This window comes from Nerophis lumbriciformis, linkage group LG36, assembly GCF_033978685.3.
Source record: "Nerophis lumbriciformis linkage group LG36, RoL_Nlum_v2.1, whole genome shotgun sequence".
Taxonomy (NCBI): domain Eukaryota; kingdom Metazoa; phylum Chordata; class Actinopteri; order Syngnathiformes; family Syngnathidae; genus Nerophis; species Nerophis lumbriciformis.
In genome coordinates, this window is record NC_084583.2 from 11,167,501 (window position 1) to 11,193,839 (window position 26,339).

The 26,339-nt window shown below is 38.3% G+C and overlaps 1 protein-coding gene across 3 annotated transcripts in view; it reads right to left on the reverse strand.

Annotated features, from left to right (window-relative positions):
* The window catches only part of spock1 (SPARC (osteonectin), cwcv and kazal like domains proteoglycan 1), a 314,102-nt gene that overhangs the window by 110,833 nt on the left and 176,930 nt on the right, over nucleotides 1-26,339 (reverse strand). For 2 of the 3 annotated variants that reach the window (XM_061930578.1, XM_061930579.2), the window contains exon 4: nucleotides 25,265-25,345. The exons of the other annotated variant lie outside the window; for it this stretch is intronic. In XM_061930578.1, coding sequence (XP_061786562.1) covers nucleotides 25,265-25,345 — 81 coding nt within the window. The remainder of the gene's footprint in view (nucleotides 1-25,264; nucleotides 25,346-26,339) is intronic. 3 annotated transcript variants of the gene reach the window in all.

The window sequence follows — 26,339 nt, forward strand, 5'->3', positions numbered from 1 at the left end:
AACGGAGACCCCCGGACTGTTGAACAACTTAAGCTGTACATCAAGCAAGAATGGGAAAGAATTCCACCTGAGAAGCTTAAAAAATGTGTCTCCTCCTGCAAGCTATTGCAAGGAATTATGGGATTTCACCATCTACGGTCCGTAATATCATCAAAAGGTTCAGAGAATCTGGAGAAATCACTGCAAGGCCAAAAAGCAACACTGAATGCCTGTGACCTTCAATCCCTCAGGCGGTACTGCATCAAAAACCGACATCAGTGTGTAAAGGATATCACCACATGTGCTCAGGAACACTTCAGAAAACCACTGTCAGTAACTACAGTGTGTCGCTACATCTGTAAGTGCAAGTTAAAACTCTACTATTCAAAGCCAAAGCCATTTATCAACAACACCCAGAAATGCCGCCGGCTATGTTGGACCCGAGCTCATCTAAGATGGACTGATGCAAAGTGGAACAATGTTCTGTCCACATTTCAAATAGTTCTTGGAAACTGTGGACGTCGTGTCCTCCGGACCAAAGAGGAAAAGAACCATCCGGATTGTTATAGGCGCAAAGTTGAAAAGCCAGCATGTGTGATGGTATGGGGGTGTATTAGTGCCCAAGGCATGAGTAACTTACACATCTGTGAATGCACCCTAATGGCTTTGGGGCAACATATGTTGCCAACCAAGCAACGTTATCATGGACGCCCCTGCTTATTTCAGCAAGACAATGCCAAGCCACATTCTGCACGTGTTACAACAGTGTGGCTTCGTAGTGAAAGTGAAGTGTGAAGTGAAGTGAATTACATTTATATAGCGCTTTTTCTCAAGTGACTCAAAGCGCCTTACATAGTGAAACCCAATATCTAAGTTACATTTAAACCAGCGTGGGTGGCACTGGGACATACTTGCCAACCTGGAGACCTCCGATTTCGGGGGGTGGGGGGTGGGGGCGTGGTCGGGGGTGGGGCAGGGCGTGGTTGGGGGCGTGGTTAAGAGGGGAGGAGTATATTGACAGCTAGAATTCACCAAGTCAAGTATTTCATACATATCTATATATATATATATATATATATATATATATATATATATATATATATATTTCTACATCCTGAAAATATGCAAACAAAACTGTGTTTAGATAATTGATACTTCAAACTTGCATAAATAAATCTTAAGGAATATAACATAACTTGGCTTCTGAGAGCTTCAAAATGTAATGAATAAAATGCTAAAGTTGTTGATAAACAAGAAATCATTTTAATAATTAAATATGGTCATTTTAAATGAATTATTATGATCATTTAAAATTAATTATTTCAAATATGTTTATTTTAATGTATAATTCTAATGCCTGGATGTAATAAGGAGTCAGAAAAAAATACAAATAAAAATACAATTAATTTGGATGTTTTTAGCAAAATATAGTAAAAATGTATTTAGTTTTTTTTTTTTTTTTAATTAATAAATATATTTATTTTTAGGTAAGATAAACATAATAATACAATTTATCTCTAGTCTGGATGATTTATTTCTTGTCACCCTGTTGTCCTCCCGTCGTGAAAAAAGGCTGTCCTCACTCAGCTCCGGCTGAAAATCGGGAGAATATTTTTCCGGGGATGTTTTCGGGAGAGGCGCTGAATTTCGGGAGTCTCCCGGAAAATTCGGGAGGGTTGGCAAGTATGCACTGGGAGCAGGTGGGTAAAGTGTCTTGCCCAAGGACACAACGGCAGTGACTAGGATGGCGGAAGCTGGGATCGAACCTGCAACCCTCAAGTTGCTGGCACCGCCGCTCTACCAACAGAGCTATACCGCCCCAAAAGAGTGCGGGTACTTTCCTGGCCCGCCTGCAGTCCAGACCTGTCTCCCATTGAAAATGTGTGGCGCATTATAAAGCCTAAAATAGCACAACGGAGACCCCCAGGACTGTTGAACAACTTAAGCTGTACATCAAGCAAGAATGGGAAAGAATTCCACCTGAAAAGCTTCAAAAATTGTTGTTAAAAGGAAAGGCCATGTGGTAAAAATACCCCATGTGCCAACTTTTTTTCTCAGTTGGAACATTAAATATCTTTGCAGTCTATTCAATTGAATATAAGTTGAAAAGGATTAGCAAATCATTGTATTCTGTTTTTATTTACCATTTACACAACGTGCCGACTTCACTGGTTTTGGGGTTTTGTACGACAGAGCCCACACAGTAGTAATCATGTAATACACCTTGTTTTTATCCGCCACGTCTGTGCAACACACACCGATAAAAAGACACTCTAAAAAGTGCCCTCGCTCTCGTATTTTGCGAGGCTATGCGGCGTAATGATACAGCAGCTTTCCTCCACGATAGGCCGCCGTTCCGATGGCGTCTACCCATCACTCGGTTATTCGGAGACGTCCTCACCTCCATCTTTCAGTGGCAAGGGGGGAAAAAAAAAAAAAGCCATCTTATTTCACTCCACTTCAATATGACTTCATCACCACAGGGGAGTGACAGACGAGGGGGGGGGAGCATTGGAGAGGATGAGAGGACGGAGAGATGGGGGGTGCAGGAGGGCAATGTGTGTCTGCAGCTGACGGAGGACCGGAGGACAATTAAGGATTAGTGAGTGACCTCAGCTTGCAGACCAATTACAAACGAAGACAAAGGCACGCACGCCAGGGACTTCATCTCTCTGCCGCACGTAATAAAGCCAAACACAGGGTCGCCACTTTGTCAACAAATGCATGAGCAAATTGCTGAACAGTTTAAGAAAAACCTTTCTCAACCAGCTATTGCAAGGAATTTAGGGATTTCACCATCTACGGTCCGTAATATCATCAAAGGGTTCAGAGAATCTGGAGAAATCACTGCACGTAAGCAGCTAAGCCCGTGACCTTCGATCCCTCAGGCTGTACTGCATCAACAAGCGACATCAGTGTGTAAAGGATATCACCACATGGGCTCAGGAACACTTCAGAAACCCACTGTCAGTAGCTACAGTTGGTCGCTACATCTGTAAGTGCAAGTTAAAACTCTCCTATGCAAGGCGAAAACCGTTTATCAACAACACCCAGAAACGCCGTCGACTTCGCTGGGCCTGAGCTCATCTAAGATGGACTGATACAAAGTGGAAAAGTGTTCTGTGGTCTGACGAGTCCACATTTCAAATTGTTTTTGGAAACTGTGGACGTCGTGTCCTCCGGACCAAAGAGGAAAAGAACCATCCGGATTGTTATAGGTGCAAAGTGTAAAAGCAAGCATCTGTGATGGTATGGGGGTGTATTAGTGCCCAAGACATGGGTAACTTACACATCTGTGAAGGCACCATTAATGCTGAAAGGTAAATACAAGTTTTGGAGCAACATATGTTGCCATCCAAGCAACGTTACCATGGACGCCCCTGCTTATTTCAGCAAGACTCGATTTGAGTTTTGAAGATTTTGGGGTCTTTGAAGATGAGAGTGGAAGATAGAGTAAAAGAGGGTTTTTAGTCGGGATATTTAAAGGGGAACATTATCACAATTTCAGAATGGTTAAAACCATTAAAAATCAGTTCCCAATGGCTTATTATATTTTTCGAAGTTTTTTTCAAAATTTTACCCATCACGCAATATCCCTAAAAAAAGCTGATTTTAACCATCGTTATATACACCCGTCCATTTTCCTGTGACGTCACATAGTGAAGCCAACACAAACAAACATGGCGCATAGAACAGCAAGCTATAGCGACATTAGCTCGGATTCAGACTCGGATTTCAAATTGTTGCTCAGATTAAATAAAATGACAAAACTTTTCTTCTACATACAAAAAGTGCAACATTGAACAGTTTCAAGTAGAGATGGCAGTGTCACACCTGGGTGAAGTCTGGTCTGGGTTTCGTCTGGTTTCATGTTTTGTCATTTCCTGTTTTATTTTGAAATGTTGACTCTCCCTTTCGTTTCAGGTCACTTGCCCTTCCTCCCGTTTCCCTGTTCTGATGTCTGTTTGCGCAGCTGGCCAGTCGTGGAGGTGACGACGCTGGCAACGAGGAAGGTGGCGGCGCCGTGGGAAGGCCCGCCGGAGACGAGGAAGGCGGCGACGTCGACTCCTGCTGCGGCCTCGCCTACCTCGATGACGATGCCTGCCGCTTCCACGCCGACGTCTGCTCCTTCCTCGTCTCCGGCGGGGCTTCCCACGGCGCCGCCACCCTCCTCGTCGCCAGCGTCGTCGCCTCCACGACTTCCGGCTGGCCAGCTGCGCAAACAGACATCAGACCAGGGAAACAGGAGGTAGGGCAAGTTACCTGAAACGAAAGGGAGAGTCAACATTTCAAAATAAAACAGGAAATGACAAAACATGAAACCAGACGAAACCCAGACCAGACTTCATCCAGGTGTGACAGGCAGATAAATGCTTTAAAAGGGAACATTATCACAATTTCAGAAGGGTTAAAACCATTAAAAATCTTATTATATTTTTCGAAGTTTTTTTCAAAATTTTACCCATCACGCAATATCCCTAAAAAAATGCTTCAAAGTGCCTGATTTTAACCATCGTTATAAACACCCGTCCATTTTCCTGTGACGTCACATAGTGATGCCAACACAAACAAACATGGCGGAAAGAACAGCAAGCTATAGCGACATTAGCTCGGATTCAGACTCGGATTTCAGCGGCTTAAGCGATTCAACAGATTACGAATGTATTGAAACGGATGGTTGTAGTGTGGAGGCAGGTAGCGAAAACGAAATTGAAGAAGAAACTGAAGCTATTGAGCCATATCGGTTTGAACCGTATGCAAGTGAAAACGACACGACAGCCAGCGACACGGGAGAAAGCGAGGACGAATTTGGCGATCGCCTTCTAACCAACGATTGGTATGTGTTTGTTTGGCATTAAAGGAAACTAACAACTATGAACTAGGTTTACAGCATATGAAATACATTTGGCAACAACATGCACTTTGAGAGTGCAGACAGCCCAATTTTCATCAATTAATATATTCTGTAGACATACCCTCATCCGCGCTCTTTTCCTGAAAGCTGATCTGTCCACTTTTGGAGTTGATGTCAGCAGGCCAGGGAAGCTAGGGTCGATATTCGTCTCTTGATCATCTTCGGTGGCATAAGGGACGGTGTGAGCCAAGACATCCAGGGGGTTTAGCTCGCTCGTCTGCGGGAACAAACTGCCGCCATTGCTTGCCGTGCTACCGAGGTCCTTTGTCCCTGAATTGCTCACACACTCCGGCAGATTCAATGGGGGTCTGGCGGCAGATTTCTTTGACTTTATCGTTGGAAATGCATCTGCTTTGAGTGTCGCAGGATATCCACACATTCTTGCCATCTCTGTCGTAGCATAGCTTTCGTCGGTAAAGTGTGCGGAACAAACGTCCAATTTCTTGCCACTTTCGCATCTTTGGGCCACTGGTGCAACTTGAATCTGTCCCTGTTCGTGTTGTTATACCCTCCGACAACACACCGATGAGGCATGATGTCTCCAAGGTACGGAAAACAGTCGAAAAAACGGAATATAACAGAGCTGATTTGACTCGGTGTTTGAGAAAATGGCGGATTCATTCACAAACAAGGATGGGGCGAGAGTCACCACTTTGTCAACAAATGCGTGAGCAAAATGTTGAACAGTTTAAGAAAAACCTTTCTCAACCAGCTATTGCAAGGAATTTAGGGATTTCACCATCTACAGTCCGTAATATCATCAAAGGGTTCTGGAGAAATCACAGCACGTAAGCAGCTAAGCCCGTGACCTTCGATCCCCCAGGCGGTACTGCATCAACAAGCGACATCAGTGTGTAAAGGATATCACCACATAGGCTCAGGAACACTATAGAAAACTATTTTAAATAGCTGCAACATAATGGAAGTTTAATTTTAACTTTAAGTAGATAGGATCTTTGATCCAAGACACAACTTACATAATTAGATGACCATAGTAACTTATTAGATGACCGTAGTAACTAATTAGATGACCATATATATATGCTGATAGTATATATTTATACCATGAATTGATTAACGTGGACCCCAACTTAAACAAGTTGAAAAACTTATTGAGTTGTTACCATTTAGTGGTCAATTGTACGGAATATGTACTGTATTGTGCAATCTACTAATACAAGTTTCAATCAATCAATCAATCAATCAATCAATCAACCATAGTAACTAATTAGATGACCATAGTAACTGATTAGATTACTGTAGTAACTAATTAGATTACCATAGTAACTAATTAGATGACCGTGTTAATTAATTAGATTGCCATAGTAACTAATTAGATGACCACAGTAACTCATTAGATGACCATAGTAACTAATTAGATGACCATAGTAACAAATTAGATGACCATAGTAACTAATTAGATGACCATAATAACTAATTAGATAACCATAGTAACTAATTAGATTAGTGTAGTAACTAATTAGATGACCGTAGTAACAAATTAGATGACCATAGTAACTAATTAGATGACCATAATAACTAATTAAATAACCATAGTAACTAATTAGATTAGTGTAGTAACTAATTATATTACCATAATAATTAATTAGATGCCCATAATAACTAATCAAATTAGTGTAGTAACTAATTATATTATCATAATAATTACTTAGATGCCCATAATAACTAATTATATTACAGTAGTAACTAATTAGATTACCATAGTAACTAATTAGATGACCATAGTAACTTATTAGAAGACCATAGTAACTAATTAGATGACTGTAGTAACTAATTAGATAACCATAGCAACTAATTAGATGACCATAATAACTAATTAGATAACAATAGTAACTAATTAGATGAGCGTAGTAACTAATTAGATTACCATAATAATTAATTAGATGCCCATAGTAACTAATTATATTGCAGTAGTAACTAATTAGATTACCATAGTAACTAATTAGATGACCATAGTAACTTATTAGAAGACCATAGTAATTAATTAGATAACCATAGTAACTAATTACATGACCATAGTAACTAATTATATTACATTAGTAACTAATTAGATTACCATAGTAACTAATTAGATGACCATAGTAACTAATTAGATGACCATAATAACTAATTAGATAACCATAGTAACTAATTAGATAACCATAGTAACTAATTAGATTCGTGTAGTAACTAATTCGATTACCATAGTAACTAATTATATTACAGTAGTAACTAATTAAATTACCATAGTAACTAATTAGAAGACCATAGTAACTAACTAGATGACCATAGTAACAATTTATATGACCATAATTAATGAATTAGATGACCACAGTTACTAATTAGATGACCATAGTAACTTATTAGAATACCAAAGTAACTAATTAAATGACCATAGTAACTAATTAGATGACCATATTAATGAATTATATGACCATAGTAACTTATTATAAGACCATAGTAACTAATTATATGACCATAATAATGAATTAGATGACCATAGTAACTTATTAGAAGACCATAGTAACTAATTATATGACCATAATAATGAATTAGATGACCATAGTAACTAACTAGATGACCATAGTAACTTATCAGATGACCATATTATAGTAACTAATTATATGCCCATATTAATGAATTAGATGACCATAGTAACTAATTAGATGACTGTAGTAACTAATTATATGACCATATTAATTAATTAGATGACCATAGTAACTAATTAGATGACCATAGTAATTAATTAGATGACCATAGTAACTAATTAGATGACCATAGTAACTTATTAGAAGACCATAGTAACTAATTATATGACCATATTAATAAATTAGATGACCATAGTAACTAATTAGATGACCATAATAACTTATTAGAAGACTTAGTCAATAATTAAATGACCATAGTAACTAATTAGATGACCATATTAATTAATTAGATGACCATAGTAACTTATTAGAAGACCATAGTTACTAATTATATGACCATAATAACTAATTAGATGACCGTAGTAACTAATTTGATGACCATAGTAACTAATTAGATGACCATAGTAACTTATTAGAATACCATAGTAACTAATTAAATGACCATAGTAACTAATTAGATGACCATATTAATGAATTAGATGACCATAGTAACTAATTATATGACCAAATTAATGAATTAGATGACCATAATAACTTATTAGAAGACCAAAGTAACTAATTAGAAGACCATAGTAACTAATTATATGACCATATTAATGAATTAGATGACCATAGTAACTTATTAGAAGACCATAGTAACTAATTATATGACCATGGTAACAAATTAGATGACCGTAGTAACTCATTTGATGACCATAGTAACTAATTAGATGACCATAGTAACTAATTAGATGACCATAGTAACTAGTATATCATGCAAAAGTGCAGATTCCAAGCATTGAGAGACTTAGTATAGTTGGTCATTAGAAAAGATGAGTGCAGATCATAATGGCAGCTACACTTTACATCTTAAACATCTGAAAAACATTATTTGGGAATGTCCGGCGGGTCAGATGGGCCTTAATTAGCCCAGGTGTGCTCTAGAGGATAACAACAAACACTGGCCAGAAGCGAGAGCATTGGTTGGAGTCCAGCAGAAAAGGCAACATTGATGACAAGACCTGTCACAGACTAGAAGGTGACCTCAGCTTAATTGCTGCCAAGGCGGACACAGGTCAACAAGGTATTTTTGGACTTGCTGTGCACATGTCGGCAGTTTTTTTTCTGTCTTTCCTGCACAGTGTTTGCGCTCCACTCTTTCTCATAGTCTCCCAAGCTTTAAACAACCCTTCCAGAGGGACAAATCCATGCCTATTGTTGGAAGAACGAGTATCACTTTAAGGCCTGGACTAATTAAAAAGGTCTTCTAGTTTACCTGCGGGGTGGGGGTGCTACAGAGGGGAAACAAGACAAACAGATGATGGGGAGATAAAATTGCCTCCACTCAAACATATTGTCAACGGCCCTTTGGGCTTCACTGTTTGGGCCTGGCAGAGCTACTGGAGTGAAGAATGATGGAGAGATGAAAACTGAAAGAGGGCCTCAGGGAGGATGCACTGACAGAACGGCTTCACCATCCAGAACATTCATTATTGGAGACACTGGCAAATCATATCATGGCGGATGTAAGAAAGGAGATAAAAAGCCTGCTTTAGTCTGAATGTCACAGTGGAAATTAACTAGAGATGTCCGATAATGGCTGTTTTGCCAATATTGTCCAACTCTTAATTACCGATCCCGATATCAACCGATATATATATATACAGTTGTGGAATTAACACATTTATTATGCCTAATTTTGTTGTGATGCCCCGCCAACAAGTGTTTTTCAACCACTGTGCCGCGGCACACTAGTGTGCCGTGAGAGATGATCTAATTTCACCTATATGGGTTAAAAATATTTTTTGCAAACCAGTAATTATAGTCTGCAAATGATGTGTTGTTGTTGAGTGTCGGTGCTGTCTAGAGCTCGGCAGAGTAACCGTGTAATACTCTTCTATATCAGTAGGTGGCAGCAGGTAGCTAATTGCTTTGTAGATGTGGGAAACAGCGGGAGGCAGTGTGCAGGTAAAAAGATATCGAATGCTTAAACCAAAAGTACAAAAAAGGTGAGTGGGGGGAAGGCTATGCAGAACAAAACTACAAACCCCATTTCCATATGAGTTGGGAAATTGTGTTAGATGCAAATATAAACGGAATACAATGATTTGCAAATCATTTTCAACCCGTTTTTAGTTGAATATGCTACAAAGACAACATATTTGATGTTCAAACTGATGAGACATTTTTTTTTTTTTTTTTTTGCAAATAATCATTAACTTTAGAATTTGATGCCAGCAACACGTGACAAAGAAGTTTGGAAAGGTGGCAAAAAATACTGATAAAGTGGAAAAATGCTCATCAAACACTTATTTGGAACATCCCACAAGTGAACAGGCAAATTGGGAACAGGTGGGTGCCATGATTGGGTATAAAAGTAGATTCCATGAAATGCTCAGTCATTCACAAACAAGGATGGGGCGAGGGTCACCACTTTGTCAACAAATGCATGAGCAAATTGTTGAACAGTTTAAGAAAAACCTTTCTCAACCAGCTATTGCAAGGAATTTAGGGGTTTCACCATCTACGGTCTGTAATATCATCAAAGGGTTCAGAGAATCTGGAGAAATCACTGCACGTAAACAGCTAAGCCCGTGACCTTCGATCCCTCAGGCTGTACTGCATCAACAAGCGACATCAGTGTGTAATGGATATTACCACATGGGCTCAGGAACACTTCAGAAACTCAATGTCAGTAACTACAGTTGGTCGCTACATCTGTAAGTGCAAGTTAAAACTCTCCTATGCAAGGCGAAAACCGTTTATCAACAACACCCAGAAGCGCCGTCAGCTTCGCTGGGCCTGAGCTCATCTAAGATGGACTGATACAAAGTGGAAAAGTGTTCTGTGGTCTGACGAGTCCACATTTCAAATTGTTTTTAGAAACTGTGAACGTCGTGTCCTCCGGACCAAAGAGGAAAAGAACCATCCGGATTGTTATAGGCGCAAAGTTGAAAAGCCAGCATCTGTGATGGTATGGGGGTGTATTAGTGCCCAAGACATGGGTAACTTACACATCTGTGAAGGCACCATTAATGCCGAAAGGTACACACAGGTTTTGGAGCAACATATGTTGCCATCCAAGCAACGTTACCATGGACGCCCCTGCTTATTTCAGCAAGACAATGCCAAGCCACGTGTTATATCAACGTGGCTTTATAGTAAAAGAGTGCGGGTACTAGACTGGCCTGCCGGTAGTCCAGACCTGTCTCCCATTGAAAATGTGTGGCGCATTATGAAGCCTAAAATACCACAACGGAGACCCCCGGACTGTTGAACAACTTAAGCTGTACATCAAGCAAGAATGGGAAATAATTCCACCTGAGAAGCTTAAAAAATGTGTCTCCTCAGTTCCCAAACGTTTACTGAGTGTTGTTAAAAGAAAAGGCCATGTAACACAGTGGTGAACATGCCCTTTCCCAACTACTTTGGCACGTGTTGCAGCCATGAAATTCTAAGTTAATTATTATTTGCAAAAAAAAATTATGTTTATGAGTTTGAACATCAAATATGTTGTCTTTGTAGTGCATTCAATTGAATATGGGTTGAAAAGGATTTGCAAATCATTGTATTCCGTTTATATTTACATCTAACACAATTTCCCAACTCATATGGAAACGGGGTTTGTAAAACTGAACTGGCTACAAAGTAAACAAAAACAGGATGCTGGACGACAGCAAAGACTGACGGTGGAGCAAAGACTGTCATGTCTGTGTAATCATGTTTTGTCTTAGTCATGTTTTGTTTAGTTATTGGACTTTTTAGTTTCTGGCTTTTCACTCCCTTGTCTTGTTTCCATGATTACCCATTAGTTTCACCTGTTCCACGTTTGGACTTTTTGTGCACTTTTGTTTTGTCACCATAGCAACCATTAGTTTTCACCTGTCACGTCACGCACCTGTTTCACATTTTGAGTCACGCACCTGTTTTCGTTAATCATGTCTATAGTATTTAAGTTCATTGTTTTCAGTTTGTCGTTCTGACGACATCTCCACATTTATGCTTCTGCACATTTCTGACTCTTTTTTCATGTCCATCGTTCACGCTGCTCCTTTTTGTCCATGCCAAGTAAGTTTTGTTTATTATTGCCACAGTTAGTGTTTTTTGTTGTTCATAGTTTTTGCCTTTGTGCAAGTGTTTGGTTTCATAGTGTGTTCTCCGCCATTGTGCGCGCCTTTTGTTTACTTCCTTGTTTTGTATTTATAGTGTTTAAATAAAAATGTACCTGCATTGCTGTCTCGCCCGAGCCAACTTTCCGTTGCCTTCGAGAAAAACTAAACCCCAGGACCAAGTCATGACAAAGACAATGTACATGACATGACAATCAACAATGCCCCCACAAAGAAGGATAAAAACAACTGAAATATTCTTGATTGCTAAAACAAAGTAGATGAGGGAAATATCGCTCAAAGGAAGACATGAAACTGCTACAGGAAAATACCAAAAATAAGAGAAAAAGCCACCAAAATAGGAGCGCATTACAAGAAGTAAAACACGACACAAAGGAAAACAGCAAAAAAGTCCAAATAAGTCAGGGTGTGATGTGACAGGTGGTGACAGTACACCTACTTTGAGACAAGAGCTATAGTGATGCATAGTTGGTTATGGTTTAAAGTCATATCCAACAATTGCAACAACGACTTTTTACGGTCAACTGAGTTTCGTTTTTTAATGATTTCTGCTGGTGGTGTGCCTCCGCATTTTTTCAACGCAAAAAATGTGCCTTGGCTCAAAAAAGGTTGAAAAACACTGCATTAAACAATGTAACAAAGTTTTCCAAAAATAAATCAAAATTTGGGAAATTGTGTTAGATGTAAATATAAACGGAATACAATGATTTGCAAATCATTTTCAACCCATATTCAATTGAATGCACTACAAAGACAAGATATTTGATGTTCAAACTCATAAACTTTATTTATTTTTTTTGCAAATAATAATTAACTTAGAATTTCATGGCTGCAACACGTGCCAAAGTAGTTGGGAAAGGGCATGTTCACCACTGTGTTACATCACCTTTTCTTTTAAACGATTGGGAACTGAGGAAACTAATTGTTGAAGCTTTGAAAGTGGAATTCTTTCCCATTCTTGTTTTATGTAGAGCTTCAGTCGTTCAACAGTCCGCTGTCGTATTTTACGCTTCATAATGCGCCACACATTTTCGATGGGAGACAGGTCTGGACTGCAGGCGGGCCAGGAAAGTACCCGCACTCTTTTTTTTTTTACGAAGCCACACTGTTGTAACACGTGCTGAATTAGGGGCGTCCATGAAAAAGACGGCGCTTAGATGGCAGCATATGTTGCTCCAAAACCTGTATGTACATTTCAGCATTAATGGTGCCTTCACAGATGTGTAAGTTACCCATGTCTTGGGCACTAATACACCCCCATACCATCACAGATGCTGGCTTTTCAACTTTGCGTCGATAACAGTCTGGATGGTTCACTTCCCCTTTGGTCCGGATGACACGATGTCGAATATTTCCAAAAACAATTTGAAATGTGGACTCGTCAGACCACAGAACACTTTTCTACTTTGCATGAGTCCATCTTAGATGATCTCGGGCCCAGAGAAGCCGGCGGCGTTTCTGGATGTTGTTGATAAATGGCTTTCGCTTTGCATAGTAGAGCTTTAACTTGCACTTACAGATGTAGCGACCAACTGTATTTAGTGACAGTGGGTTTCTGAAGTGTTCCTGAGCCCATGTGGTGATATCCTTTAGAGATTGATGTCGGTTTTTGATACAGTGCCGTCTGAGGGATCGAAGGTCACGGTCATTCAATGTTGGTTTCCGGCCACGCCGCTTACGTGGAGTGATTTCTCCAGATTCTCTGAACCTTTTGATGATATTATGGACCGTAGATGTTGAAATCCCTAAATTTCTTGCAATTGCACTTTGAGAAACGTTCTTCTTAAACTGTTTGACTATTTGCTCACGCAGTTGTGGACAAAGGGGTGTACCACGCCCCATCCTTTCTTGTGAAAGACTGAGCATTTTTTGGGAAGCTGTTTTTATACCCAATCATGGCACCCAAATAGCCTTCACACCTGTGGGATGTTCCAAATAAGTGTTTGATGAGCATTCCTCAACTTTATCAGTATTTATTGCCACCTTTCGTGACTTCTTTATCACGTGTTGCTGGCATCAAATTCTAAATTTAATGATTATTTGCAAAAAAAAAAAAAGTTTATCAGTTTGAACATCAAATATGTTGTCTTTGTAGCATATTCAACTGAATATGGGTTGGAAATGATTTGCAAATCATTGTATTCCGTTTATATTTACATCTAACACAATTTCCCAACTCATATGGAAACGGGGTTTGTATATATCAAATATTGCTTGCGTCTACTAATACTATTATGATAAATACTATCATGATAAAGCCTCTTTAATAAAGTTATATTTGACCTTAAATGGTAGCGACGAACAATAAATAGTGACAAATATTAAAAGTAAGGGTTTATTCGCTCCACAGTGCTAAATGCTTCCATTGGCTTCTATAATGTGCGCAGGTTTATAACTGACACCCGATGAGTCAGTTTGCTACGCCACACTAACTTTACTACGACGCCACAGACGGCTGCTTAACTAACAACAGAGTTGGCAAATGGAAAACTGAATGGGGAGAACAAATCAAAATGCAAATTGATATTGTGACTTAATTGTGCACATTGCATTCTGCTGATTGAGTAATTAGAGGAAAAGCAATCAGGCTTTTTTTCATCTAACTCACTGCGAGATAAGCTGCATGTCTACATATCGTAATCTCAGCATGAGGAGCTTATATAGCAGATACATCCTCCACAAAGGGAGCTTTGGCAACATCGCGGTGCCTATGACTGAATAATAATGACCTCTGCTCCTCTAAATATAGCACTTTCAATGAAAAAAAAAATCTATAATTCTTCATTTTGATTTATTATCGTCTTTATCTTCAATTTAAAGTGAAGCTGGGTTGAAAAATAACAATTTATGCAAATGTAATTGTGTGTAAAGGGGAGAAAAAAAACACATGGTGACTTTTGGAAAATGAAGCATTTTGCATGTTCTCCTTTTTCTAATGGAATCAAGATGATGTCTGAAAACAGCTTGTAGATAATGGAATAGGAATAGTGGACATATTTTAGTTTTGTGGCTGGTTGGCAGATTATTCCACATAGTGGCTCAGAGTTTTGTTTGAACTAGTGCTGTCCCGATACTCATATTTTTGTACCTTTTTGATAATTTTTCAAATAAATAGGACCACAAAAAATGGCATTATTGGCTTTATTTGAACAAAAAGTCTTAAGGTACATTAAACATATGTTTATTATTGCAAGTTTGTCCTTAAATAAAATAGTGAACATACAAGACAACTTGTCTTTTAGTAGTAAGTAAACAAACAAAGGCTCCTAATTAGTCTGCTGATGTACACAGTAGCATATTGTGTCATTTTGTCAAAATGATAAAGGACAAGCTGTAAAAATTGATTATTAATCTACTTGTTCATTTACTGTTAATATCTGCTTACTTCCTCTTTTAACATGTCCTATATACACTTCTGTTAAAATGTAATAATCACTTATTCTTCTGTTGTTTGATACTTTACATTAGTTTTGGATGATACCACAAATTTAGGCATCAATCCGATACCAAGTAGTTACAGGATCATACATTGGTCATAATCAAAGGGGGGTAATGTAAACAGCCATTGTTTTCGGTCACATTAACACAAAAGAAAAAGATGCCTCGGGCTTGGACTGGTCCTGGATCGAGCTTGGGCAAGTCTTGGATCACAATAGATAACCCCTCCCGTCTCCTCCCATCGTACACAGTGGAATTTTCCAAGCCTTTGGCTTGGTGCAACAAAGACAGCTTTCGTCTGTTCACTGGGAACTTAGGCAACGGAAAGTTTTTTGATAATTTACATACATTTTTTCTGACATACAGTTATTTAATTTCTCCAGATTCTCTGAACCCTTTGATGATATTACGGACCGTAGATGGCGAAATCCCTAAATTCCTTGCAATAGCTCGTTGAGAAATGTTGTTTTTTAACTGTTCGACAAATTGCTCACGCATTTGTTGACAAAGTAGTGACCCTCGCCCCATCCTTGTTTGTGAATGACTGAGCATTTCATGGAATCTACTTTTATATCCAATCATGGCACCCACCTGTTCCCAATTAGCCTGTTCACCTGTGGGATGTTCCAAATAAGTGTTTGATGAGCATTTTGATGACATGTTTCGACTGTCATCTGCAGTCTTCTTCAGAAGGGTCACCTGACCACTGTGACGTGTAGCCTATCAGCTGTTCTTATAGGCGTGGCCAACCAGGCAGACCTGTCAAGTCTACCTGGTAGGCTCCACACCCCCGCCCACTCGATGGTTAATGGAGGAGGGAGTCCCAGGTATGCCCTCTCAGTGGCCTAGTGGTTAGAGTGTCCGACCTGAGATCGGTAGGTTGTGAGTTCAAACCCTGGCCGAGTCATACCAAAGACTATAAAAATGGGAGCCATTACCTCCCTGCTTAGCACTCAGAATCAAGGGTTGGAATTGGGGGTTAAATCACCAAAAATGATTCCCGGACGTGGCCACCGGTGCCGCCCACTGCTACCCTCACCTCCTAGGGGGTGAACAAGGGTGATGGGTCAAATGCAGAGGACACATTTCACCACACCTAGTGTGTGTGTGACAATCATTGGTACTTTAACTTAACTTAACTCCCTCATCCCGATTGTTGGTTTCCTTGGGCCGCTTCCTTCGTCCGATCGCTTCTTTAATCCATTTGTAACTTTGTGTGCCGATGATTTAGCCGTTGTCCCGGTCTATGATGTGGTTATTTATTTTGCAATGATCTGATATGGCTGATTTTAAGATTTCCTGTTCGGATTTTTGTTTTAGGCTTGATTGAGACTTTTATTAGTAGATTGCACAGTACAGTGCATATTCCGTACAATTAACCACTAAATGGTAACACCCGAATACGTTTTTCAACTTGTCTAAGTCGGGGTCCACGTTAATCAATTCATGGCTTCTTGTAAACCTTCCAGTTGTCTCTTTTTCACATTCTTTCTGATGTTCTCTCTTCCTTGTGTTGAATGTCCTCCCTGTTTCTCCCATGTTTGATTTTTTGCATGATTTACACGGGATTTTGTGCATTTCTTGTCTTGTTCTATATTGTCTTTTGGATGTACATTTAACTGTCTTGTTTTTGTGTGAGGTTTAACTGTTGTGTTTATTTTTTCATTTTTTCATGACCCGCTGTTCTTCTTTTGCTTTTTACCAGGTTGTTTCCACGGGCAATGTTTTTCATAAACCATCATGAGAGTATTATGAAAATTACCATATGCATAATTGACATAATTTTCACTGTAAACATTGTCCCAATTTTGTTCTCTCAGATCTCTAAGATGGATGTTACTTCGGGGACTAGGGATCAGCCGTTGAGAACTCTGTTAACTGTTGAATATTTTGCATTTTAATGCAACCGGGGGAAAAATAACGTGCGGTACGTGTCTGTAACCGGCAGTAGCACTGTTGATGCACTCACAACTAGTTTTTAAGCTGAATAAAAACAACAGGATGTCAGCTATAGGATGTTGGGCAACAGACTGGTACTATGCTAACTCCTCTGGACAACATTAGTCTGCACAATACAACAGGAGATCAAAACATTCCACTTAAGTCGATGGATTTGTCAAATGTCCATCCCGATCGAGGCCTCTCAAACAAACGGCCATATTACAAGCAACTATAGCACAATGCACCTATGTCTCATAGTCTGTCTATAATAGCAAAACAATCACAAGTGACAGGCGGTCCCATGAGGAGATTTACGCCATAAAAATAAAAATAAAAATATGATGATGTTGAACTCTGAGTGTAAACATAACTTGGCCCTAAAGAAATGAACTATTAACTAAAAATCGGCAAGAAGAAGATTCTGGGGAAGTTATGTGATAAACAGGAGGGAAATGTTAGAATAATTATGTATATATTATCACACTAACTTTATGCTTAAGGGCCGTTGCTATAAATTATTGTCAATTGTGCCGAAGTGGTATTTTTGTATCTGTGCAAGCTGGCAGTCTTTTGGACTGCCACTTCATCAGTGTTGTGTCCAGACTCGGCCTGCTGACTGCCAAGGCCGAACACCGAGACGCAGACAGAGCAGAGACAAGGCGAAATGACCTGCGTCAACTAATTTTCATTTATTCTATAATCATATATTGTGTCTAACTGGAGTTATCGAGATTACCCCCTTCCCTCAGCGACATATTACAAGCAACTATAGCACAATGTACCTACTATGTCTCATAGTCTGTCTGCAATAGCAAAACAATCACAAGTAACAGGTGCTCCCATGAGGAGATTTACGCCAGCATATTACCGCCTTAATTTTGTATCACACATTTCATGTTTGCCGGCACTAACTCTAATGATGTTAGTGCTAAGGCTAACCCTGGAAATAGCTCCGTGTTTCTAGAAGGCTTTGGCTTTGATCATTTTTGTGCACATTAGCTATTTTTCATCCGATTCAAACCGTTCCAACTTCAAACTGTTCAGCCTATTTGGGCTTTCCCTTGACAAATTCCAAAAGTTCCCAGATTTCCCAGAAATCCAGATTTTCCGGGACATTTTTCAAACTTCCACCATTTCAATTGATTCAAACCATTCCACCTTCAACATATTCCACTCATCCTGCATATTTAAACTATCATGTTTCCAAGTTAAAAAAATTACAGGAATTGCCAGTATTCCCGATTTTCTAAACCCTATTTTCACCCTTTTTTCTGGCGACTACTCCTTCCACATTTTTCAACCCACTTCAAGTGTTCCACTGTCAAAACATTCCTCTTAATCAGGACAAAAAACAAAGTTGTTTTTCGAACTGGGAAAATTCCCCGGTTTTCCCAAAATTTCAGAAATTCCGTAATGCCATTTCTCAGTTAAAAATGTTACTAATTCAACATTTCTCGACTGATTAAAAAAAAATTCAACACCAACCATTTCAACTCATTCAGAACATTGAAGTCGTTTAACATTTTCCCCCAAAAAATCCCGCTTTTCCCGAAATTCCCATGAAATTGCCATCGAAATGAATGGGACATTTTTCAAAGTTCCACAATTCCCATATTTTTGTATCTAATTCAAACCGTTTCAACTACAAAATATTCAGTCCGTTCAAAATTGTGTGCTCCCCTTCAACAATTATAAAAGAATTCCCGGATTTCCAAGAATTCCCAGTTTTCAGGGACATTTTTCCCATTCAAAATGAAATGGCCATTTTTCAAACTTCCACCATTTCCACATTTTTCAATTGATTAAAACCATTCTACCTTCAACATATTCCACTCATCCTGCATATTTAAACTATCATGTTTCCAAGTTAAAAAAAATTCCAGGAATTGCCAGAATGCCCGATTTTTCAAACCCTATTTTCACCCTTTTTCTGGCGACTACTCCTTCCACATTTTTCAACCCACTTCAACTATTCCACTGTCAAAACATTCCTCTTAATCAGGACAAAAAACAAAGTTGTTTTTTAAACTGGGAAAATTCCCCCGGTTTCCCCAACATTCCAGGAATTCCGTAATGCCATTTCTCAGTTAAAAATGTTACGACTTGAACATTTCTCGACCGATCTGAAAAAAATTAAACACCAACCGTTTCAACTCATTCAGAACATTGAAGTCGTTTAACATTTTCCCCAAAAATTCCCGCTTTTCCCGAAATTCCCATGAAATTCCCATCAAAATGAATGGGACATTTTTCAAAGTTCCCCAATTCCCACATTTTTTTTTATCCAATTCAAACCGTTCCAACTACAAAATATGCACTATGTTCAAAATTGTGTGCTCTCCTTCAACAATTATAAAACATTTCCCGGATTTCCAAGAATTCCCAGTTTTCAGGGACATTTTTCCCATTCAAAATGAATTGTCCATTTTTTTAAACTTCCACAATTCGCACATTTTTCAACCGATTCAAACCATTCCAACATCAACATAGTCCACTCATCCTGGACATTTATACTATCATGTTTCCAAGTTAAAAACAATTCCAGGAATTGCCAGAATTCCTGATTTTACAAACCCTATTCTCACCCTTTTTTCTGGCGACTACTCCTTCCACATTTTTTAACCCACTTCAACTGTTCCACTGTCAAAACATTCCTCTTAATCAGGACAAAAAACAAAGTTGTTTTTTAAACTGGGAAAATTCCCCCGGTTTTCCCAACATTCCAGGAATTCCGTAATGCCATTTCTCAGTTAAAAATGTTACAACTTCAACATTTCACGACCGATTTGAAAACAATTAAACACCAACCATTTCAACTCATTCAGAACATTGAAGTCGTTTAACATTTTCCCAAAAAATTCCCGCTTTTCCCGAAATTCCCATCAAAATGAATGGGACATTTTTCAAAGTTCCCCAATTCTCACATTTTTTGTATCCAATTCAAACCGTTCCAACTACAAAATATGCAGCCTGTTCAAAATTGTGTGCTCTCCTTCAACAATTATAAAATAAATTCCCGGATTTCCCAGAATTCCCAGTTTTCAGGGACATTTTTCCCATTCAAAATGAATTGTCCATTTTTTTAAACTTCCACAATTCGCACATTTTTCAACCGATTCAAACCATTCCAACATCAACATATTCCACTCATCCTGGACATTTAAACTATCATGTTTCAAAGTTTAAAAAAATTCCAGGAATTGCCAGAATTCTCGATTTTCCAAACCCTATTTTCACCCTTTTTTTCTGGCGACTACTACTTCCACATTTTTCAACCCACTACAACTGTTCCACTGTCAAAACATTCCTCTTCATCAGGACAAAAAACAAAGTGTTTTTTTTTTTAACTGGGAAAATTCCCCGGTTTTCCCAAAATACCAGGAATTCTGTAATGCCATTTCTCAGTTAAAAATGTTACGACTTCAACATTTCTCGACCGATCTGAAAAATATTAAACACCAACCATTTCAACTCATTCGAACATTGACGTCGTTTAACATTTTCCCCAAAATTCCCGCTTTTCCCGAAATTCCCATGAAATTGCCATCGAAATGAATGGGACATTTTTCAAAGTTCCCCAATTCCCACACTTTTTTTTATCCAATTCAAACCGTTCCAACTACAAAATATGCAGTCTGTTCAAAATCGTGTGCTCTCCTTCAACAATTATAAAACATTTCCCGGATTTCCAAGAATTCCCAATTTTCAGGGACATTTTTCCCATTCAAAATGAATTGTCCATTTTTTCAAACTTCCATAATTCGCACATTTTTCAACCAATTCAAACCATTCCAACATCAACATAGTCCACTCATCCTGGACATTTAAACTATCATGTTTCCAAGTTTAAAAAAATTCCAGGAATTGCCAGAATTCCTGATTTTACAAACCCTATTCTCACCCTTTTTTCTGGCGACTACTCCTTCCACATTTTTCAACCCACTTCAACTGTTCCACTGTCAAAACATTCCTCTTAATAAGGACAAAAAACAAAGTTGTTTTTTAAACTAGGAAAATTCCCCCGGTTTTCCCCAAAATTCCAGGAATTCCGTAATGCCATTTCTCAGTTAAAAATGTTACGACTTCAACATTTCTCGACCGATTTGAAAACAATTAAACACCAACCATTTCAACTCATTCACAATATTGAAGTCGTTTAAAATTTTCCCAAAAAAATCCTGCTTTTCCCAAAATTCCCATGAAATTGCCATCAAAATGAATGGGACATTTTTCAAAGTTCTACAATTCCCATATTTTTGTATCTAATTCAAACCGTTTCAACTACAAAATACTCAGCCTGTTCAAAATTGTGTGCTCTCCTTCAACAATTATAAAAAAAAATCCCGGATTTCCCAGAATTCCCAGTTTTCAGGGACATTTTTCCCATTCAAAATGAATTGTCCATTTTTTTAAACTTCCACAATTCGCACATTTTTCAACCGATTCAAACCATTCCAACATCAACATAGTCCACTCATCCTGGACATTTAAACTATCATGTTTCCAAGTTAAAAACAATTCCAGGAATTGCCAGAATTCCCGATTTTCCAAACCCTATTTTCACCCTTTTTTCTGGCGACTACTCCTTCCACATTTTTCAACCCACTTCAACTGTTCCACTGTCAAAACATTCCTCTTAATCAGGACAAAAAAACAAAGTTGTTTTTTAAACTGGGACAATTCCCCCAGTTTTTCAAACATTACAGGAATTCCGTAATGCCATTTCTCAGTTAAAAATGTTACGACTTCAACATTTCTCGACCGATTTGAAAACAATTAAACACCAACCGTTTCAACTCATTCAGAACATTGAAGTCGTTTAACATTTTCCCAAAAAATTCCCGCTTTTCCTGAAATTCCAATCAAAATGAATGGGACATTTTTCAAAGATCCCCAATTCCCACATTTTTTGTATCCAATTCAAACCGTTACAACTACTGTATTTTTCGGACTGTAAGTCGCAGTTTTTTTCATAGTTTGGCCGGGGGTGCGACTTATACTCAGGATAATGTGAAATTATTAACACATTAGCGTAAAATATCAAATAATATTATTTATCTCATTCACGTAAGAGACTAGACGTATAAGATTTCATGGGATTTAGCGATTAGGAGTGACAGATTGTTTGGTAAACGTATAGCATGTTCTATATGTTATAGTTATTTGAATGACTCTTACCATAATATGTTACGTTAACATACCAGTTGGTTATTTATGCCTCATATAACGTACACTTATCCAGCTTGTTGTTCACTATTCTTTATTTATTTTAAATTGCCTTTCAAATGTCTATTCTTGGTGTTGGCTTTTATCAAATAAATTTCCCCAAAAAATGCGACTTACACTCCAGTGCGACTTATATATGTTTTTTTCCTTCTTTATTATGCATTTTCGGCCGGTGCGACTTATACTCCGGAGCGACTTATACTCCGAAAAATACAGTACAAAATATGCAGTCTGTTCAAAATTGTGTGCTTTCCTTCAACAATTGTCCATTTGTTTTAAACTTCCACAATTCGCACATTTGTCAACCGATTATTTGTCTGTAATAGCAAAATAATCACAAGTGACAGGCAGCTCCTATGAGGAGATTTACGCCAGCATATTACCGCCTTAATTTCGTATCACACATTTCATGTTTGCCGGCACCAACTCTAATGATGTTAGTGCTAAGGCTAACCCTGGAAATAGCTCCGTGTTTCTTGAAGGCTTTGGCTTTGATCATTTTGGTGCACATTAGCCATGCCTCTATCTGCAGCAGACGGCGAACAGAGAGCTGGGTTATCTCTCCCCTCCACACTGACGTCCCCAAACATTACCTGAGACTGAGAGACAGAGAGCACAACCCATTTGCAGCAAACATAGCCGCATTACGCCCACGGTTTTATGGCATCGGAAAGTGCAGAGCAGTTAAAAGCTCATTGTAAATAAATTAGCACTCCCAACAGTAGTGCATTTATGGATTTCAAGCAAAGCTTTTATACGTAATTAATTCTACTATTAAATAGTGCTTATTGGCAATATACGGTACAAAGGTACCTCGATTTAGGAGTGCCCCAATTTAAAAATATTTATATAATATAAAGAACATCAAGTCATGGCTGTTTTGAGTTTCCAATCATTTCTACAACTCTTATTTTTTTGTGATAGAGTGATTGGAGCACATACTTGTTGGTCACAAAAAAAACATTCATGAAGTTTGGTTCTTTTATGAATTTATTATGGGCACCTTGCTCCGTCGGTTGGTTGTCTGTTTTTGTACATGTTTGAGTGTTTTTTTGAGAATTAAATGATGTTCCTACCTGCAAGTCCTGTCCCGAGTCGTCCGTTTGCATCCCGGGAAAACGAACCGCGCAGTAAGCCACAACCAAACCGTGACAGGAAAATGTTAAACGACTTCAATGTTCTGAATGAGTTGAAATGGTTGGTGTAGAATTTTTTTCAAATCAGTCGAGAAATGTTGAAGTATTAACATTTGGGAATATGAGTGGAATATGTTGAAGGTGGAATGGTTTGAATCGGTTGAAAAATGTGCGAATTGTGGAAGTTTAAAAAAAAATGGACAATTCATTTTGAATGGGAAAAATGTCCCTGAAAACTGGAAATACTTGGAAATCCGGGAATTCTTCTATAATTGTTGAAGGAGAGCACACAGTTTTGAACAGACTGAATACTTTGTAGTTGGAACGGTTTGAATTGGATTTAAAAAATGTGGGAATTGCGGAACTTTGAAAAATGTCCCATTCATTTCGATGGGAATTTCATGGGAATTTCAGGAAAAGGGGGATTTTTTGGGGAAATGTTAAACGACTTCAATGTTCTAAATGAGTTGAAATGGTTGGTGTTGAATTTTTTCAAAAAGGTTGAGAAATGTTGAAGTCGTAACATTTTTAAATGAGAAAAATGGCATTACGGAATCCTGGAATTTTGGGAAAACCGGGGAATTTTCCCAGTTCAAAAAAACACTTTGTTTTTTGTCCTGGATAAGAGGAATAATTTGACAGTGGAACAGTTGAAGTGGGTTGAAAAATGTGGAAGGAGTAGTCGCCAGAAAAAAGGGTGAAAATAGGGTTTGGAAAACCGAGAATTCTGGCAATTCCTGGAATTGTTTTTATCTTGGAAACATGATAGTTTAAATGTGCAGGATGAGTGGAATATGTTGAAGGTGGAATGGTTTGAATCGGTTGAAAAATGTGCGAATTGTGGAAGTTTAAAAAAAAAATGGACAATTCATTTTCAATGGGAAAATTGTCCCTGAAAACTGGGAATTCTTGGAAATCCGGGAATTATTTTATAATTGTTGAAGGAGAGCACACAATTTTGAACAGACTGAATACTTTGTAGTTGGAACGGTTTGAATTGGATTTAAAAAATGTGGGAATTGCGGAACTTTGAAAAATGTCCCATTCATTTCGATGGTAATTTCATGGGAATTTCAGGAAAAGCGGGAATTTTTTGGAAAATGTTAAACGACTTCAATGTTCTAAATGAGTTGAAATGGTTGGTGTTGAATTTTTTCAAAAAGGTCGAGAAATGTTGAAATACTAACATTTTTAACTGAGAAAAATGGCATTACGGAATCCTGGAATTTCGGGAAAACCGGGGAATTTTCCCAGTTCAAAAAAACACTTTGTTTGTTGTCCTAATTAAGAGGAATGTGTTGACAGTGGAACAGTTGAAGTGGGTCCATTTTTTTTAAACTTCCACAATTCGCACATTTTTCAACCTATTCAAACCATTCCAACATCAAGACATTCCACTCATCCAACGAACACTTTCCCAAGTTCCAAACCTAATTCCGTTTTTCCTGGAAATTTAAGCTCTTCAACATTTAAACTATTCTTACATGCATACTACATTCTGTCAGGATTTAATTTCAACTTCAGCATTGGAGCATTCACACGCAATTCCTTCAGGAATTGCTTCATGTAGTTATATTGTAAATCTATTTGATCTTACTTGTCTTTTAATTGTGTGTTTCACAATATTGTATTGTTTTTTTCTTCTTCTATATGTTATTTATCACTGCTGCAAAGCACTTTGTTTACAAGTGTGGTTGTTGTTGAAGTGCGTTATCATTTTTAAATATAAAGTTGTAATTGTCCGGTATAGTATCATTCCATGTGTTGAAATAATGATGTTAGAAGTGCTGTGGGACACAAACGGTATGATAAAATAATCCTGGTATTCACTGGAAATACCTGAACCTGATTAAAGCAATTTTTCAAACTCACCATCCTGTACCGTTTGCTTGGCAGAACCAAAGTGGGTTTTGGTCCCCGGGTGTTCATATCTTCCAGATTTAGTGTCTCGCTCTAAAAATGCACGGGAATATAAAAAAAAAAAAAAGAGAAAGTTCAGCATTGCCGAAGCCAATATTGCATCATAAAAGTATTAAAAGTTGCACAGCATTTGAATTATCTTTACTTTGTGACTTAAAGAAAAATCGTTGTAAATGAATAATTGATACGTTCTCCATCTAGAGGAAGCTCCAATAATTACTTAAAAGCATGCATTTCCCATGTCGCCTGTTGATTGATTCCTTGACTGAGCGAGCGTTGCTAGGGAGACACCAAACCAACATAATGGTGTGTACTGCTGACTAGGGATGATGTTTGATAAGAAATTATCGAGTTCGAGCCTATTATCGAATCCTCTTATCGAACCGATTCCTTATCGATTCTCTTATCGAGTCCAGATAGGTTGTTGTATATGGAAAAAACACACACAATATTTGGTTTAACAAAAGCTCACTTTTATCATATAAGAAAAAAAAATCGAATAAATAAATAAATATTGACTGTTACCCCCCTAAAAAAATTTAATAAAATAAATAAATATTGACTGTTGTTACCCAAAGTATATTGACTGGGATTTTTCAGAAAAACAAATATATACAGTAACACAAAAACAACCTGTCTCTGTGATCACTATAGGTGTATAAATAATAATATAGTGTTAAATAAAATCAGTCCCTTGGGCACAAAACTGAAAATAATACAGCCCTCCAAAAAGTGCACTTCTGCTGCTATTGGAACATACTGACTACAGCTATTACTCAGGAAAAGGCTCAACAGGACTCAGCTGGACCTGCAGAACTTGCTGACCAGGGACAGACAGAAGTGTCCGCGTCGCCTGCTGTTGAGAGACTGTCTAGACCAGGGGTCGGCAACCCGCGGCTCCGGAGCCGCATGCGGCTCTTTGATCACTCTGATGCGGCTCAGCTGCATGCTTGCCGACCCCCCCGAGAGACTTCCGGATTTCAGTGCCTCTCGCAGAAAACTCCCGGGATTAATATTCTCCGATTTT